This window comes from Malania oleifera, chromosome 2, assembly GCF_029873635.1.
Source record: "Malania oleifera isolate guangnan ecotype guangnan chromosome 2, ASM2987363v1, whole genome shotgun sequence".
NCBI classification, from domain to species: Eukaryota; Viridiplantae; Streptophyta; class Magnoliopsida; order Santalales; family Ximeniaceae; genus Malania; species Malania oleifera.
In genome coordinates this window covers 53,393,560-53,410,551 of record NC_080418.1, presented here as the reverse complement: position 1 = coordinate 53,410,551, position 16,992 = coordinate 53,393,560, and the positions used below count along the sequence as shown (strand labels likewise).

The window sequence follows — 16,992 nt, the reverse complement described above, 5'->3', positions numbered from 1 at the left end:
TGCTTTCTGAGTCACAAACAGCAACAGAAACTCGAGAAATAAGTGACAAACCAGAAACCTGCTGTGCCTGCTTGCCAAAAGTCACAAACAGCAACAGAAAACTGTTGCTTGCTTGCTGAGAATCACAAGGACATAAACTGGAGGAATAAATGGCAATCTAGAAACCTGCTGTGCTGACAGGCACGCAGCCACAGAAGTACCGAAAGAACAGAGAAATTTTCCAGAAGAGAAAACAAAACCACAACAGCCACGAAACCGAGAAGACAAAAAATCCAAGGGAAAAAAAACCAAGCAGTTGGCGGGCTCTGATACCATGTCAAATATTTTGTGGATGGCCAAATGAATTGGCCTTGAGTTTTGTATATTATATATAGATTTTACAAGAATACTATACATGGAAAGTAAATAAGATCTAGCATGATTCTCGCCCTATACAAGTAAACTATAATCTGTCAAGCCTTATTCATGTAAACTAAATATATGCTTAACTGTACAAAATAATGAATTGAAATATAAGGAAATAAATGTGGCAAATCAAGTGGAGGCAAGATCTGCACTGCATCGTCAATCACCATTGGAGAATATCTAGATGATCCTCAACTGCAAGTAGCATAAAAGGGCTGCAATGTCCTCTGACAAAATAACAAGTCCTCCAAACAAGAAATCAACTTAATACCCAAATCTACTGCCAGCTCAAGCAAATATACATTTGGTCCATATTCCAAAATGATGGACAATGTTTCATAATATTTGGTCAAAGAAGATGTGGAGGGAGAAGAATGCAAGGCATGGAGGCACAAGTTTACTGGATTGAGGAAAAATAATCTTAAGGGGATTTTCAACAATAAGTTCCATGATTAAAGAATTTTCAACAAACTTTGGAACAATTGATTGTTCCTCACTTTTACGGTTAGAAATGGAAATTGAGGTTGAAGAGAAAGATCATTGAAAAACATATTTATCCTAGTAGTTGGCAACTCATCCTGATGTTCTCTGCAAATCTCAACAACCAAGTTTGGAGACAAGTCAAGGTCCATTTCTAGAGGCTCCAATAGTGTTTAGGATCACTAAAGACAAGTCTACAACCTCATTTTGAGAAGAATCATGGCTCATGTCCATAGAAGAATCAAAATTCTGTGCACAAAATATATGCAAATAATTTATGTAGTCATTATACTCAATTATGCAACATTTGCACAGGTACTTCTGATATTTTGATTGCTTATCCTCAACAATTTGAGTTTCTCTTGAACATCTTGGGAAGATCTAGGAATAGCCTCATGACCATCAAGAAACTGATCTAAACTAATGAAATTCTTTAAAAAATAGGAAGTCGTGTGATGGGTTGGTAGCTGGAGAAATTGCTCAACTTCCAAAGCCATGTGGTAACCCTTAGATAGAGTAGTTGGATGTTTTATTTGCACATACACATGCCTTTTAATTTCATCCCTCAACCCTCAGACAGAGTTGTGGGACGTTTTTTTTTGCACATATACATACCTTCTAATCATCCTTCAACCCTTTCTTTAACAAAATTACCATTCTAGGCTCCTTACTAAGAGCATACCAATAAATGAGGTCTCTAAATTTTAAGTTTATAATCAATGACGCTAGAAGAAAGTTGCCTAAGACTACATTGTTGATCTACTAATTGCTCCCTATAAGAATGTGAGGTACATTTTTCTCTCAAAACATATCTCGTTTTAGACTAGTAGCAGGAGGTTCTCCATGATAGTATTTGTCCCTTTCAACTTTTTACCAATATCGCTTTACTAAACCAAGAAATTTTGATTTAGCTAAGTAGATTCTCCCATGGTCAGACAGTCCATACCAAGTAAAATAATTCTCCATGTCATCCAACCAATCTAGGAAAACCTAGGAATATGAACAACCCTCAAAATAAGCACACCAAGGTCTCATCAATTATTGAGAATTGCCAACTAGCTAGGAACTAAAAATGTGGAATTGACTCATTATTTTTTTCTTTAAACCAAAGAGCAAATATGGACTGATGCAAATTCAAACAAGTACCAATCAGTTAAGTGATATTAAATCAATTTCTACGGAGTCCAAGTAGTGTAAGTCTGTGTAACCTCACCAGAGGTCCTTAGATATTCATAGATGCTCCTCTAATAAACTTGAAAAATGGTCTTGTTGCACTAAAGTTATCCTTCCAAAAATAAGTCAGATTTCTTTGGACCAGCATCAATATCTCATGATGGAAAGCTAATTTGTCAAAGTAAAGCTCAAAATACAGTGGCTAGGCCTCAATATGAATGCTGGAAGGCCTTCAAAACTCAATAATTTGCATTGGAGGTCCAAGATTAGGCTGAATTTCTCCTTCAGAAATGTGAATTAAATTTGATCAATCAGTTGTCAAACAAACAGCTTCAAAATCTCAAGAGAAAATCCAAAATATAATGGGTGGAGTCAACTTCTCGTAGTTCTGGAAGCAGGAGAACACTCTGGAAGTTTCTCATTTGAGGGTCACCGGCAAGTGGAGCAGGTGCGCGTCCGGCAATGGTGCTCCAGCTGGTGGCAGATTGAGCGTTGTTGAGCGGAATGGTGGTGGTGGTGTGTCAAGGAAACACTGGCAGATTTTGGGATTTCCGTAGGGGTTTGGCTGGAGAACATTCAGGTGGCGCATGGGGCACACTCCTCATCAGGTGGAGATGAAATTGCAGAGGAGGGGGTTTTAGTGGTGTCTGTCTGTGATGGTGAAGGAGATGCAGTGAAGTGCTGTCTGGAAATTAGAGTGGTTCGAAACCAGTGGCATAACTGTTATTTCCTGAAAAAGTTGCAGGCTGATGAACAGTGGCTGCGTGGTGATCATGGATTTAAATTGCGGCGGGTGTCCCGGGATGCAGGCAAAGCAGACATTGTGTAACTGGAAGCAGTCACAGTGGCCATGAATTTTTCATGCATGCACAACCATGTCAAAATTGAAGAATAATGAAGGAATCCTTCAAAACATGATTTTTAATGAATTTTGAATGGCTTTTATTCAACCTACAAACAGTTTTTAATTGGCATCATGGTTTTTTATATTAATTTTAGTGATCTGCTTCCATAAAAAGTCATATTTTATAATATTCACTACTTTAATCACTAAAAAAATTAGAAATGCGATTGAAATTGACAACCAATTAACTAGAGACATAAAATGAGTATATATATATACACACTCAGACATGATGATCAATATCAATATTATAATTACAATAAAAGTTACCACCATATAGAATGGGCCCCTTCATAAGTACTAGGAAATTTAGGCCCATTAAGTAAATACTAAAATAGATAGTAGTCAACCTACATCGTAATCACTGCATTTAATAGATACATATTATTTTGTATTTTTTAGCAAATTTTATTTTTAAATTTTAATATTCAAAATAACAATAACTAAGCATAGCAAGTTAGGCCATTAGGGATTACACAATAGGCCCATTTCACAAATAAATTAGTTAAGATATAAGCAATATTAATCATAGTTAGCAATTAAGCATCAACTATTGAATTTTAAGATATTTAAAAAAATAAAAATATAAGTAATTTAACTAAGTAAAATTTAAAACTTAGTTAACTAGAATTTTATATTAATGATCTTAAAAACATAATTATCTAAAATAAATAAAAATTAATCTTTGGTATTAAGCTTCAGCTTTCAGATGCTTAATGCTTAAGCAACAAAAAAGGAGGAGCAGAGGTGTTGGGTTGAATGAATAAATTATACATGCTTTGCTGGGAGTGGACACTGGACAAACCCACGAACTGATTAAGAACAGCGGCACCACTCATAGCAGCCAAAAAAGGAGGATTACGGCCACCACTTCAAACCCACTTCAGATCCACCCAAATCCCAAGCTTTCAACTTGATTTCCTACTCAGATCAACCCAAATCACTTCCAAACAACAACAAATTTCCTCTCAAATAGATAAAATTTCTGACAAAAGGAGAAGCATGCACTCAACCTTCGAACAGCAATTTCAAGTACAAACTTCTATTTTTGCAGCTGTAGACACAAGATCTAAGCTGTACGAGGTTGGGGAAAAGGAGAAATGCAGCAGAAGGCAGAAAAATTAGGAAGAAATGAGGTATTTTTTAGTATAAAGGCTGTCAGAAGGTGCATGTGGTGTGACGGGGTGCAATGCCCTGTTACTGCCCGTGACAGAAGCGTAATGCCCGTCACGGCCTGTTACGGCCCATCACGAAAGCGTAACACTCATTACAGCTGTGAATTTCCTCCAGACCGCCATAGCAGTCCGAAATGGTACTGGCGCCTTGATTTCCCGTTATGTAATGGCCGTTATGCTAAGTAACGGCTGTTTTAGAACCATGGTGGTGATCGTGGTCTGCTCTGATACCAATTTGAGGTAAGACAAGAAACACAATTCAGAAACAGAGAGAGAATAGAGAGAATTAGGGAAAAGATCTGGAAGAAAGAAGAAGAAGAAAAGGATAGAAGAACTGAACAGAAGAGAAGAGGGCAGGGGCTGCTGGCAGCAAGGACGGAACAGAGGAAGAGAAAGGCAGAAATGCAGAATAGAGAAAGGCAGAACAGAGGTGAGAGGAGGACGAAGAAGAAGAAGAAGAGGGAAGAAGGAGAAGCAGCAGGAAACTGCAGGGGAGAGAGGGGCGGCAACTGAGCTGCAATTCTGATTCGAACAATAACTATACAATAACATACATGTCCAGCACTTATACCCACTACTACAACTACTACTAGCACATACATAAAAACACCAATAAACAAGGAATTGCAAAGCAACCCCAAACTACTTAAACATACAAAATAAACCTAAGTAACTAAATACGGTTTGGTGCCCAGCGAGACAAATCTTCCACAATAGTTGGCTCACAAATGCAGCAACAGTACGTCGATAGGTGCCCAAATCACTACACCCATGGATTGACATTTTTTGTGAACAGAAAGGAATGCAGCTCCAATGTTAACCACTGTTTTTCTTCAAGAGATAACGTGATAAATATGTTCAGCAATTGTTCTTTGATACAATTCTGAATAACCGTCCCTAGTAATATTAAAAAAAAAAAAGTTTAAAAAAACGAGCTGCTTTCTGTTGATAGCATTGGCGTTCTCCCCAATGACTACATAATGTAATCATGGTTGAATCATAGAAATTTTAGAAAACAAGAACACCATCCATGGCATCCAATCAATAATAATTAATCTACAGATTGAAGAAAATTCAAAGGGACATTCATTGGGATGGCTCTCCATAAGAAAGGAAAATGCATCTAACTCAACAAAATCCTTCATCACAATAAATCTAGCACCAATAATAGATAGAATAATAAACCATCATCAACTGTGAGAATTGCCAATTCTAAAATTTATCCAAATTTCATTCTTTTTCAAATACAGCTTTGATAATTTCTACCATTTCATGGGACAAACTTCACATGAACAAGAGAGGAAATTGTCGTGGATATAAGTCCAAAGAAAGAAGATCACAAATCAAATGTGAAAGAGCAAGAGACAATTATTAAAGAGAGGACATGAAAAAACACAGTACAGCCCAAATAGCAAGGTTCCAGTTCCTGGTGCTGAAATGGTCAACAAAATAAAAGAGGAAAAAGAAGAAAAAGAAGTTCAATAAAAAGTCATCCAAATTCAACAAATAGAAGAAAGATGCCTTCACACACAAATGGTTATTTTCAAAGAATAAAAACAAAATTTGAGAGACAGAACCCCCCTCCCCCAAATGAAATAAATAAATTAATAAATAAACAAATAAAATGAATAAATTCTGAGCCTCAACAGCCAGAAATTTTTCCTGCAATGGATAGGTGATTAGGCGGGGGTATCAAAAGTAATTTACAAGCATGATTACGTTCCCCCAAAAATCACCAAGGCTTTTGGAGCGAAGTGTGCCTGTAAGTTTCATATGCTACTGCATTATTACATTTAGCCATGTTGGTATGTGCTCCCAGACTTCCCCTCCACCTGACCTAGCCTGCAACTACTAAAAAAATAAAATCTTATCAGCCCATTATGAGATTCAACATCACAGGGCGTAAACACAGTTCAGCATTCAAGTTATAGAATGTCACAAATTGGAAACTGAGCTGCAATAAGCAGCAACAGAACTGTGGCTTGAGATTTCAAAACCCCACAAAAACCATGATCCTCATGGAGCCTGTTATGGCCCGTGGGATAAGTCTGGCCTGGTAATGTTGGCAAAAAAGTGAAGAATTTCACACGACATCAGACCTTCATGCATGGAAGATGATAATATTTTATCAGAGAAATTTTTTTGTCTTTTTTCTATAAACAAAGCACTAAAATAATGAAAACATATATTTTTAAAATAAATCTGTAAGATTCAAAACATAAAAATTACATTAGAATAGAAGAAAAGTTACAGCACTTCAGAGAGCAAGAGGCCCACTTGAAACAAAAAATAAATTAAAAAAATAAAAATAAAAAACATAAAACAGCAAGGCCCTTCAATTTTGTTGCACATCAATGAGCCGTATGGCCCACACCATTGGTAATAAATCTAAATCGAAACACAATAGGAAGTCAAAAAAAGAACCCTACTCCACACCAAATCCAAATCCATCAGCCTCCCCTTAAAATTCTATAATTACACTACAAGCAAATACTCCACATAGGACCAAAGGTGGCACATCTCCTAATTATTTTCACTATGATTTCCAATTTGCAATTCCCAAATCCTTGCGTCTTTCAAGGAAAAAGCCTTCCAAAGAAGCAGGACATGCCCAATACTACTCAAACAGAACAAAGAGCCTACTCCAAATGTCCCAAGAGAAAAGGCAATGCAAAAATAAAGTATCCATTTCATTCCTTTAGAAACAAAGAAAGCTGAGCTGGAGACAAAGCTTCCAAAGGTCTTCTAACCTAAAGCCAATCACCTTTTTTTATAAGAAAAGAATTATATTAATGGCAGAACTAAAGCCAATCATTAGTAATAATATTGTTAAGAATAGCAAAGAAAACAAAGCCCTAACCTTAGATGGAGTTTTAGCTTTGAATACGAGTATAAAGGAAAACAAGAACCATTAGCCTCACAAGTAATATTCCATTTGTAAAGATTACGTTCATTCTACGAGAGAACAAAACCCAAAAATCTCAGGTACTCAGGTTATACAGTCAGAAACTTTAAGTAGGAAAATGAATAGTTATTGCCATAACAATAGAAACAACACGGTCCTTCAAATTGCAAATTGTGTTGGACTCACGGGCAAGCTTGATTTCGTCAGGACTTGTGTTGTCAGTCAAATAAAGTGTCATCAAAGGAGTGAAATCACTATTTGCAGGCAGTGCTTTCAATATGGATTCGCGGTAAGCTACAGCAGCAGCTGTTGTGGTTATGGGGGGCTTCAAATTTGGCATCACAATTGCCCTCCCAAAATGACTTGCACTGTTGGCAAAATCATCATCAAATAAAATCAAAGTCAAAACCATTTAGTAAATAATTAATTGAATCAATGTAAATCTAAGAAGATCAACATCAAACCCAAGCATATAGAATTTATAACACTAGTCAAATATGGAAGTACATGATTGCACAAAATAAAAATACCTGTGGGAGATAACAGCTTCAAGAAGGTCACCATCACGGAGATGAAGATGCCAATCATCAGGTCGCGTTAAAGAAAGCTCCATCTTTACTCCTTTAGCTATGAAAGAATTGGGTCCTTTAATCTTTGCAAAAGGGAGCTTTGGTGCCTATACTATAGTGCATGTTAGCACAAAGGAAAGGTAGGAAGCCATAAATAATTACAAGCAAAAAGCTATGGAATTTCAAGACAACCACTTGTGCTCATCTCCCTATAATATTTGAACTCCAGATAATTTTCATATGTATTAAAATGCTTAAACCTGTCTCTTTAGAACACTTTAAAACATGAGATTCACCCAAAAAAAAATAAACATTTAATGATGCAATTACAGCATTCACTAATACTGGGTTGAGTTTCTCGCCTATGTAGAGGATGGCCCATTTATATTTAGTGAAGCTTACTAGGATGTTATGCTTGTGGCAAGAAGGATCATGCAAGGAAGTACTGCCAAAAGCAGGAGAAAAAGCAGAGAAAAGAAAAGATAAAAATAACAGGAAAGGATGATGGAAAAAACAGGATTACAACTACTATGTAAGGGTTCTGCATTGATTCAGATGAGAATGTGATCAACCTTATTTGCCAAGAAGCTAGCAGGCAATAGACAGTGGTGCCTCCAATTATGCCACCACTAAGAAAATTTTCTTCTCATCCTTTGCACCAAATGATTTTGGTGACATGAGCATGGAAAATGATTGCATGTCTAATGTTCTTAGCATGGGATATCTGTGCTTGCTAACCAATCACGACAACAGGTTAATCCTTAAAGATGTGAGACATATATTAGATATTAGATCAAGTCTTAAGGACCTATGGCTATAGCCAAAGTAATAAAAAGTGTTCTACATTTTATTTAATGCAAACAAAGTTGTTTAAAGGTACAGTTAATTTAGTAAAGAATGACTCATATATAGAGGTATAGCACAAGAGGTTTGGACACATGATCCAGAAAAGATTTGATTACTTAGTCAAGAAAAAGTCTCTTTCGGAAATAGAAGACATGTCTTTAAAGCCTTATGAACATTGTTGGATGGGAAAGCAAAGTGAATTTTAAAATCATACCTCCATTAAAAGTGCATAATGTTTTATATTTTGTGCATTTAGATGGATATGGTCCTACGAAAACTGGAACACTTAATGGTGCACTGTATTGTGTCACCTTTTTTATGATCATTTTAGCAAGCATAGGCTTAGACCTTGAATACTAAAGACATCGTAATATTGGAAGCGTTAGAAGTATTGTAAGCAATTTCAGTCTGCTATTGAAACAGAGATGAGAAGAATACTAAAGTGCAGCCACAGATATAATATTCAGGACCATTTGATGAGTGCTATGAAGGTCTGCAAAGATAAAGCAATCTAGCATAAGAAAACTCCAAAGACCTCAGTTTAACGGCTTGACAGAAATGATGAACAAAACTCATGTAGAGGAAGTGAGCACTTTTTGGAATCCAGTAGTGCAGAAAGTGGCTAAGAGGCTTAGCAGTTGAAAGAGGGCACTTTTTTCCTTTGTGGGTAGAATAATCCTTATCCAGGCCTCTTTATCTATTATCTCATTATATTATTTTTCTATATTTAGGATTCCAGTGGGGATTGCTAAGAAGATTGAGAAAATCATGACGGATTTCTCATGGTCCAGATTCAGGGGCTTTTTTAGGGATCATTTAGCATGGTGGGAGGTGGTTTGTAGGTCTAAATTGGAGGGAGGGCTAGGTCTTGAAAATTTGGTGTCTACAAACATCGCCCTTTCAGTTAAGTGGTTATGGCGTTTTCCCCTAGAAGATCACTCCCTTCGGCATACTGTGATTAGAAGTATGGTTTGGGTGAGAATGGGTGGGTTACCAGTGTTAGTTTGTGATGTTCATTGGAAAGCCCATGGAGATCTATTTCTAAAATTTATCCATTGTTTACTCCTCACATTAAATTCGTGGTGGGGAGGGTTTCAATTTTAGAAAGATCCATGATTGGGGAATTTGAAAAGTAAGGTGTAGTCCCAAGAGAGGGGTGAATTGGGTTTTAAAAGTTTCTTTGAAATCTTTTTATAAATTCTTTTCCCAACTTATTGTATTTTTAGCAATCACACAAGGATGGTTTGAATTTCGATTACAATATCAACTAAGAATCAAATTCACTTTTAAATCTTTATGACAAAGTATATCAACTTGATCTTGCAGCAATTTAAATTAACACCCAATCAATAAGCCAACACAATCCACTAACACCCAATCAATAAGCCAACAAAATCCACAAGTTAATCAATTAAACGATGTATGAATTTCAGCAGTGCTTCCAAGATTTCAGCTTTTGAATATGTCAACTCACTCAACAAGATAAGCTTGATTTCAATATAAAAAGAAATAAAGATTCCAACCAAGTATCCAAAACTCAGAAATTAAATAAACCGCTTTCAATACTAATGAGTCTTAGGTGTTAATCAATCAATGTACTCCCTTATGGTTTCCGCAATATGTATTGATCAACCAGCATATTCCCTTTCAGTTTCCGAAATTCCCAAAAGCAAATTAATTTTCAGCAATTCAATATTCAATCCACGCAGTTGATATATGTGCAGAAAATTAAAGAGAGTAGGGAAGAGCGTGAGACCGAGATTTTTACGAGGTTCAACTATACCCGCCTACGTCCTTGCCTTAGGCAACACATTTAAGGATTTCACTATACCACTCCTTTACGGGCAGAGCAGACCTTTACAACACTCCTTCAATAGGATAGAGTACTCCTCTCTAAACGATACCCCACGCTCAGTACAACGATTCAACAGCCCTGAACCGTCAAGAAAACATGAAAACAAGAAAAACTTCTTGCGTACAAGAATCACTCTCAAAAAGAGCAAATTAGTACAAGTTATAGCACAACTAAAAATACTTCAATTTAAATATCAATGAAGGATAGAATTGAAGCTCAGAGAATATATCATCGGGATCTTTCTTTTGATTGATCAAACTCACAGTTAATGCTCAAAGATCGGTGAAAAATAACTCAACAAGTCTTAGAAAAACTCCAGCAAGTATGTGAGCAAGAAGGCTTTTGGAAGACTATGAGAATTATAAGCTTGATTGCTGTTTTGAATTCTTGATATGATTTGATTTGTGAAATCATGTATTTATAGAGTTAAATAGTCATATTTTCGTGTTGCCCAAGTTACTTGGAGTGTTTCCCAAGTTTTGACAAAGTTTAGGGCACAAGCAACATTATTTGGAAACTTTTAAACGTTCGGGGTCAGTCGCCTAGACTTTGAAATTCAGCGTAATATCAAGGTCAAAACAGGGTAAGGAGTCAGGACTCACAGGGGTCAATTGCCTAGGCCTATACTATCGAGTGTCTTCCCAATTTTAATTCAACATAAATATCAGTCGCCTGACCAGTCAAGGGTCAATCGCCTAGGCAGTTAAAAACCTGTGTTTTAAAACTTATTTTCAAAAACTCTTGCCAACTTGTTTTGATACTTTTCAAAGTATTTTCCGAGGTTTTCAAAATATGGTCTCTAAGTCCATGATTAACCCTAATGAGCTTCAAAGCATTCATTTTGACATTTAATTGAAGTACTTACACAAGACTTCCTTAAGATTTAAAACTTTTCTAAACCTGAAGTCTTCATGTATATCTTGCTTTGAGTCCATCTTGTCTTGAGCTTCAATATTCTTTAAGTTTTCATAATGTTTGTTTGTCTTTAACCTTCTTGAGCTTTCTTTTGATCACTTGGCTTTGGAATGCAATTTTTCATAAAACTTGTGATCTTGGACTCTTATGCTTGAACTTTTTGAACTTCTTAATGTTTGGTTTCCTCAAACATCATCACTTAAACCACAACATGTTAAATTACCTTGATTTGTCATCATCAAAATAAGATTCGAAAGCCCTGTTAGGCCAACAATGTTCTAGCCACATCTTTTCCTCATCTCTTTCGTTTGAGCTCAAGGCAAGATAGTATGATTTCCTTCTTTGTGGTTGACTCGAGTAGCCTTCTAGTTTCTTGGAACTTCTATATCAGAAGATCTCTTAATGATGGAGAGTTGTTCAAACTTTCATCCTAGTTGTTGTTATTGAACAATTGTCATCTTTCTTAAGCTCAAGATACTTGGTCTTGGGTTTTGGATCATTCAGCAGTGTATTCTTGTAAATCCTTTTTTGATTTTTTGACTCGTTCCAATCTTGTTTTTCCTATATTCATTTATTTGGAAGCCCAAAGCTCCCCCCAAAAAATAAAGGCTTTCATATGGTTGATTGTGCTTAAATCAATATTAATAACCTAGCAGATCAGAAGACCTTTGAAGGCCTTATCTCTAGATGTTTGTGTGCTATGTTATTTGAATTCTAAAACAGCACCTCATCTATTTTTACACTGATTATTCTTGGAGAATCTGGAATAAATTACTTGGCATGATGGGAGAATCTTGGGTCTGCCCGGCGTCGGTGGAGGAATTGTTGTCTATTTCTTCTGAGGGTTTTGGTCGAAGGAAGGAGAGGGTTGCACTTTGGAAATTCTGTTGTGCAGACTATGGTTGGAGTGCAATAAACAGATTTTTTCAGGGAGAAAATTGAATTGGCAGCTGGTGTGGGAGAGTGTTCATCACCTGGCCTCTTTATGGTGTGTTGGCATTGGTTGCTTTAAGGGAGTCATCTTTTCAGAGGTTCAGCAAGAATGGAGGAATCTTCTGCTCCAATTATTATATTTTTTCCAGTTTTTTGTTTTATTAGTTTATTTTTTCAGGATTATCCAGAATTTTGAAGGAAGAAGTCTTTTTTCTCCATTTTTAGTAAATTCTCCTCTTATCAATGAAAAATCCCTTTTCTTTTCTTTTTTTTAAATCTCATAAGAGGAAGTGATATGCATGGTATCTCAATGCCTTTTGAGGGGAGGCATTGAGCACAACAATTCACTACATAAATCTCTCCTGCATTCCCTTACACCGAATGTTCCAAAAGGAGTTTGGAGTGGGAAAGATGTTCCTACAGTTACTTGAAGTGTTTGGTTGCAAAGCCTTTGTGCAGATTCACAAGGATGATAAGACAAAGCTTTATGCCAAGACCAAGCAATGTTTTTATCTTGGACAAGGACATCATAATTTTGGGTACAGATCCCATAAACTTCTTCAAAAGAAATTGATTAGGAGGGATGTTGTATATTTTGAAGACCAAAGTATTAAAGATATGAAATTTTCATTACAAAAATAAAAAATAAAGCCATATAGTGATGATTTGATTGAGTAGGATTCAATTCCTCCTCCTTTGGGATCATATTAGGATGGAGATAATGCAGAATGTTTAGGTTGAACCAATGGTGATAGATCCTCGTGCAAAGTAGGGATAAGGCAATTGAATCAGCTATTAAGCAGTTGTAAAACACATTGTTATCAACAAAAAAAAAAGATGGCAGTTGTAAAACACACAGTATTGCCAATGAGGTTCCTTTGATGAGATCAACAAGCGAATATCAACCTTCAAAGAGGTATTCCCCCATGAATATGCAATGCTCAGTCATAGGAGAGAACTAAAGGTGCTATCAAGAGGCCATAACACAAGCATAAAAATGCATGGTTGATGACCATGCATTTGAAATCTCTACACAAGAAACCACACTTTTGAAAATTAGTAAAGTTGTCTAAAGGCAAAAGATCACTAGATAAGAAACGGGTATGCAGATCAAAGGTTGGAGTGAATTGTTCATGGCCTAAATAGGAAGCAATGCTGGTTGTCAAAAGCTTCAGCCAAAAATAGAGAATTTTCTTTGATGATATCTTGTTCCCCAGTTGTGCAGTTGTTTTCCATCAGAGTAGTACTAAGTTTGGCAGCTAATATGGATTTGGAGATACAGCAGATAGATGTAAAGACCGTCTTTCTCCATTATAACTTCAAAGAAGATATATATAGGATCAACTTAAGGTTTCCAATTGAAAGGAAAAGAAAATCTGATTTGCAAGCTAAAGAACAGTTTGTATGGATTAAAGCCAGCGCGGAGGCAATGATAAAGAAAGTTTCAGTCATAGAAAACATGGTTATGCAAAGACTACCTCTCGCCGTTTCTGTTTTTATCAATGTTTTAAAAGGCACAATCAATGCTCACGTCAAGAAGACAAGGCATGCTTAAAACACCTCGAGGCTCAGTCTAAAATACCAAATACAAAAAATACCAACATATTACACATTGAAGCTTATGCATCTGTGCAATAGGCACGCCCTTTGCATCATTTTAGTTTGGGCATACCTATTTTTTGAATATCGAGTTAGATTTGGATAGAAAATTTTAAACTACATGTCTATGAAAGGAATGTTGTTATATGAGTTGATTTCTAAAACTCTTGACCCTCAACCTTTCCGAAACAATTGAGAGTTGCATCTTAGATCTTGCAAATAATTTTAACTTTATAATGTTATAGTTATTTCTTGGCATGATTTACTTAGTATCTTACAAATTATATATGATTTTTTTTTACATTTTATTTATTATTTTCTTTTTTTTTTCTTTACTTTAAAAATATATTTAATTTATTTACATATTTTGATCTAAAAAAATTTTCTCAAAAGGCTTACGCCTCAACCCCTTGAAGCTAATGGCTCATCTCTTATATATTTGAACACCTCGCCTTATGCTTAGCCTTTTACTTCATTTATTTATATTAAAAGATCTTCATATAGTGATTTTCTCATTTTACTGCTTTGTGCTGATGATATGCTAATGGTCGGTTGCTATGCTAAGATGCAGAAGTTGAAAGATTTTAGCAAGTTTTTTCCATGAAGGAATCAGAGATAGAGAATGAAATATTTGGCCTAATTAAGATCAGAAAGGTTGGGATTTGCATATATGATGAGAAATAAATTGTCGGCTTGAAATATATAAAAAAGGACAAGGCTGAAGTAATTAGCTCACCTCTTGCTAATCATTTCAAGTTGAGTACCATGTGATCTTCTTCACTGAGAAAGATAAAGAAGAGACGGAAATGTTCCATCATCATGAGCAATTGAAAGTTTGACACGAGGCTACACAAAGATCACATTGATGGTGCTATCACTTAAGAAGCTTATAGATATGTTTTGCGATACTCAAGTTGCCATTTATATTGCTAGCAACCCAGTGTTTCATGAGAAGACAAAACACATCATTTTGTGATGGATGCTTTGTTGAAGAAGGTTGTAAGGACTGCAAACCTGTGGATCAGTTAGGTGATGTTTTCACAAAGGTGTTATTTAAGAAGGGGTCTAGTGGTTGTGACAAGTTGGGGTTAGGTGATAGTTATACACTTCCCACTTAAGGGGGAGTGTTAGAAGTGATAGATTATTTTAGTAATTATGTAGTGTAAGTAAGGGTGTTTTCATCACACAAATATCTTTTCATTATTAATAATATAAGACAATAGACCTAGAGTTGAACGTAAGACTCCAGGACACTGTCGTCTCCTTTCTCTTTCTTCTTCTTTTCTTCTCTTTTTCTCTTATTTTCTTATTCTCTCCTCCATCTCTAACTTTATAACAAGTATCATCTGCAAACTCAAGGTAAGAAAAGGGCAAGTCCTTATTGCCCACCTTAATCCCTTCTACCAGACCTCTTTCAACCCATCTATCAATCAATCTACTTAAAGCCTCCTTCACAATGTGGAAAGGAAGAATGATAGGGGATCATCCTACCTCAGCCCCTAGAAGCTTGAATCCAAGACTTCTCCCTATTAATTTAAACAGAAAAGACCTTAGAGGAGAGATACCCATGGATCCTGTTCTTCAATCTTCCTTTAAAACCTTTTCTATCCATCACTCTATCCAAAAGAACTACAACTAACCCGACCATAAGCTTCTTAATGTCTAGTTTAAAAACCAAGCCCCTCTTTTTTCTTCTAACAGTATCCTCAACCACCTCATTAGCCACCAACACAGCATCAAGGAATTGTCTTTCAACCAGAAAAGTAATTTGATTATAGAATATGGTATCCACCAAGACCATTGCTACCTCATCAAGACTTTGGTTAAAATCTTATAAACATAAGTAGCCTAAATAATAGGCCTAAAGTCACTCACTCTCACTCTAGTAGCACCATCTTTTCTAGGGATCAAGGTAACAAATGTGGAATTAAGACTTCTACTGACCACCCCTTTGTTAAAAAAAAAAAAAACTCATTAAAGACCCTAAAAAGGTCACCTTTCAAAGAATCCCAACAATCTTGAAATAAACGCTACCGTAAACCCATTCAATCCTAGAGCGCTCTCTATCCATTTCAAACACAATGCCTCTCTTTTCCTCCTCAAAAGGCCTTTCAAGCCAATCCGCTTTGTCCCTCAAGATAGGGCACCAACTCAGCTCCTCAATCCTAACTCTTCCTACATCCTATGATCCTCCTTAGAAAATATCCTGTAGAGAAGTCAGTAATTAGAGGCAATATGATCCAGATCCTAGTTACCAAACCCTATCATACTCCATTTCTGTTAGAAAACTCCTTCTCCTACTGCCACTCGCTTCCCTATGAGATAATCTCGTATTACAATCCCCATCCTTAACCCATTTCATCCTAGATTTCTGCCCCCAACTCATATCTTCCCCACAAACTCATTAATCAACTAAATTCTTCTACAAACATGTACTAAAAGATTCCCCTCACCCCTCGGTAAGACCTTCTAACATAACAAGCTCCTGAAGAATGTCATTTTTCCTAGACTGAATATCCCCCAAAAACTTCCATATTCCAAGTTTTAAGTTTATGTTTCAAGAATTTCGATCTCCTCATAAAACTTTCTACATTACCACCCCACCCCCCCACCCCACCCCCCCCGGGAACCACTCTCTACTCTCTAGCCAACCCCAAAAATCAAGGTGAGTAAGCCACATATTCTCAATTCTAAACGAAGTTCGGCCCCATTTTAGAAGATTAGACTCAAGAACTAAGGGACAATGATTAGAGACCATAGGGCCCACCTCTTGAGTTAAGATGTGGTAAAGCGTCCTCTCACTTTACATTGAAAAGAAATCTCTCAATTCTGGTGGCAACAGGCCTAGCACCATCTGCAAACCAGGTAAAATTGCCATTAGAAAGAGGAAGATCCCGTAAATCACACTCCCAAATAAAGTTATCAAATCTCCTCATACTAGAAGTAATTCTAGACCCTACCATCTTCTCATTAGTGGATCTGATTACACTAATGACTCATTTGGTTATCGAAATAGCTATTTCTTGGAATAAGATGGAATATAGTGAAAATTTTGGGAATCAAGGTAATAGCTATTCCTTGTATGTTCCTTGTTATTTCATTCAACATGTAATAAGAAAGGAATAGGCATTCTCATGATGAAATTTGGAAATAGTTATTCCTTGTCTAAGCTTGTAATGTACTCATAAAAAGTTTCACATAGTTATTTTGTGGTATCAACGTAGTTTTTAATA

The 16,992-nt window shown here is 36.2% G+C and overlaps 1 protein-coding gene across 8 annotated transcripts in view; it reads right to left on the bottom strand.

The window, feature by feature from the left end:
* LOC131149256 (dihydroorotase, mitochondrial) overlaps positions 1-16,992 on the bottom strand; it is a 56,194-nt gene that overhangs the window by 21,360 nt on the left and 17,842 nt on the right. For 3 of the 8 annotated variants that reach the window (XM_058099543.1, XM_058099542.1, XM_058099547.1), the window contains 2 exons: positions 7,573-7,718; positions 7,229-7,410 (listed from right to left, as the gene is read on the bottom strand). In XM_058099543.1, the coding sequence (XP_057955526.1) occupies positions 7,229-7,410; positions 7,573-7,718 (328 nt within the window). Of the gene's footprint in view, positions 1-7,228; positions 7,411-7,572; positions 7,724-10,213; positions 10,391-16,992 lie in introns of those variants that run through there. The other 5 variants (XM_058099548.1, XM_058099545.1, XM_058099544.1 and 2 more) reach the window with 5 other exon arrangements.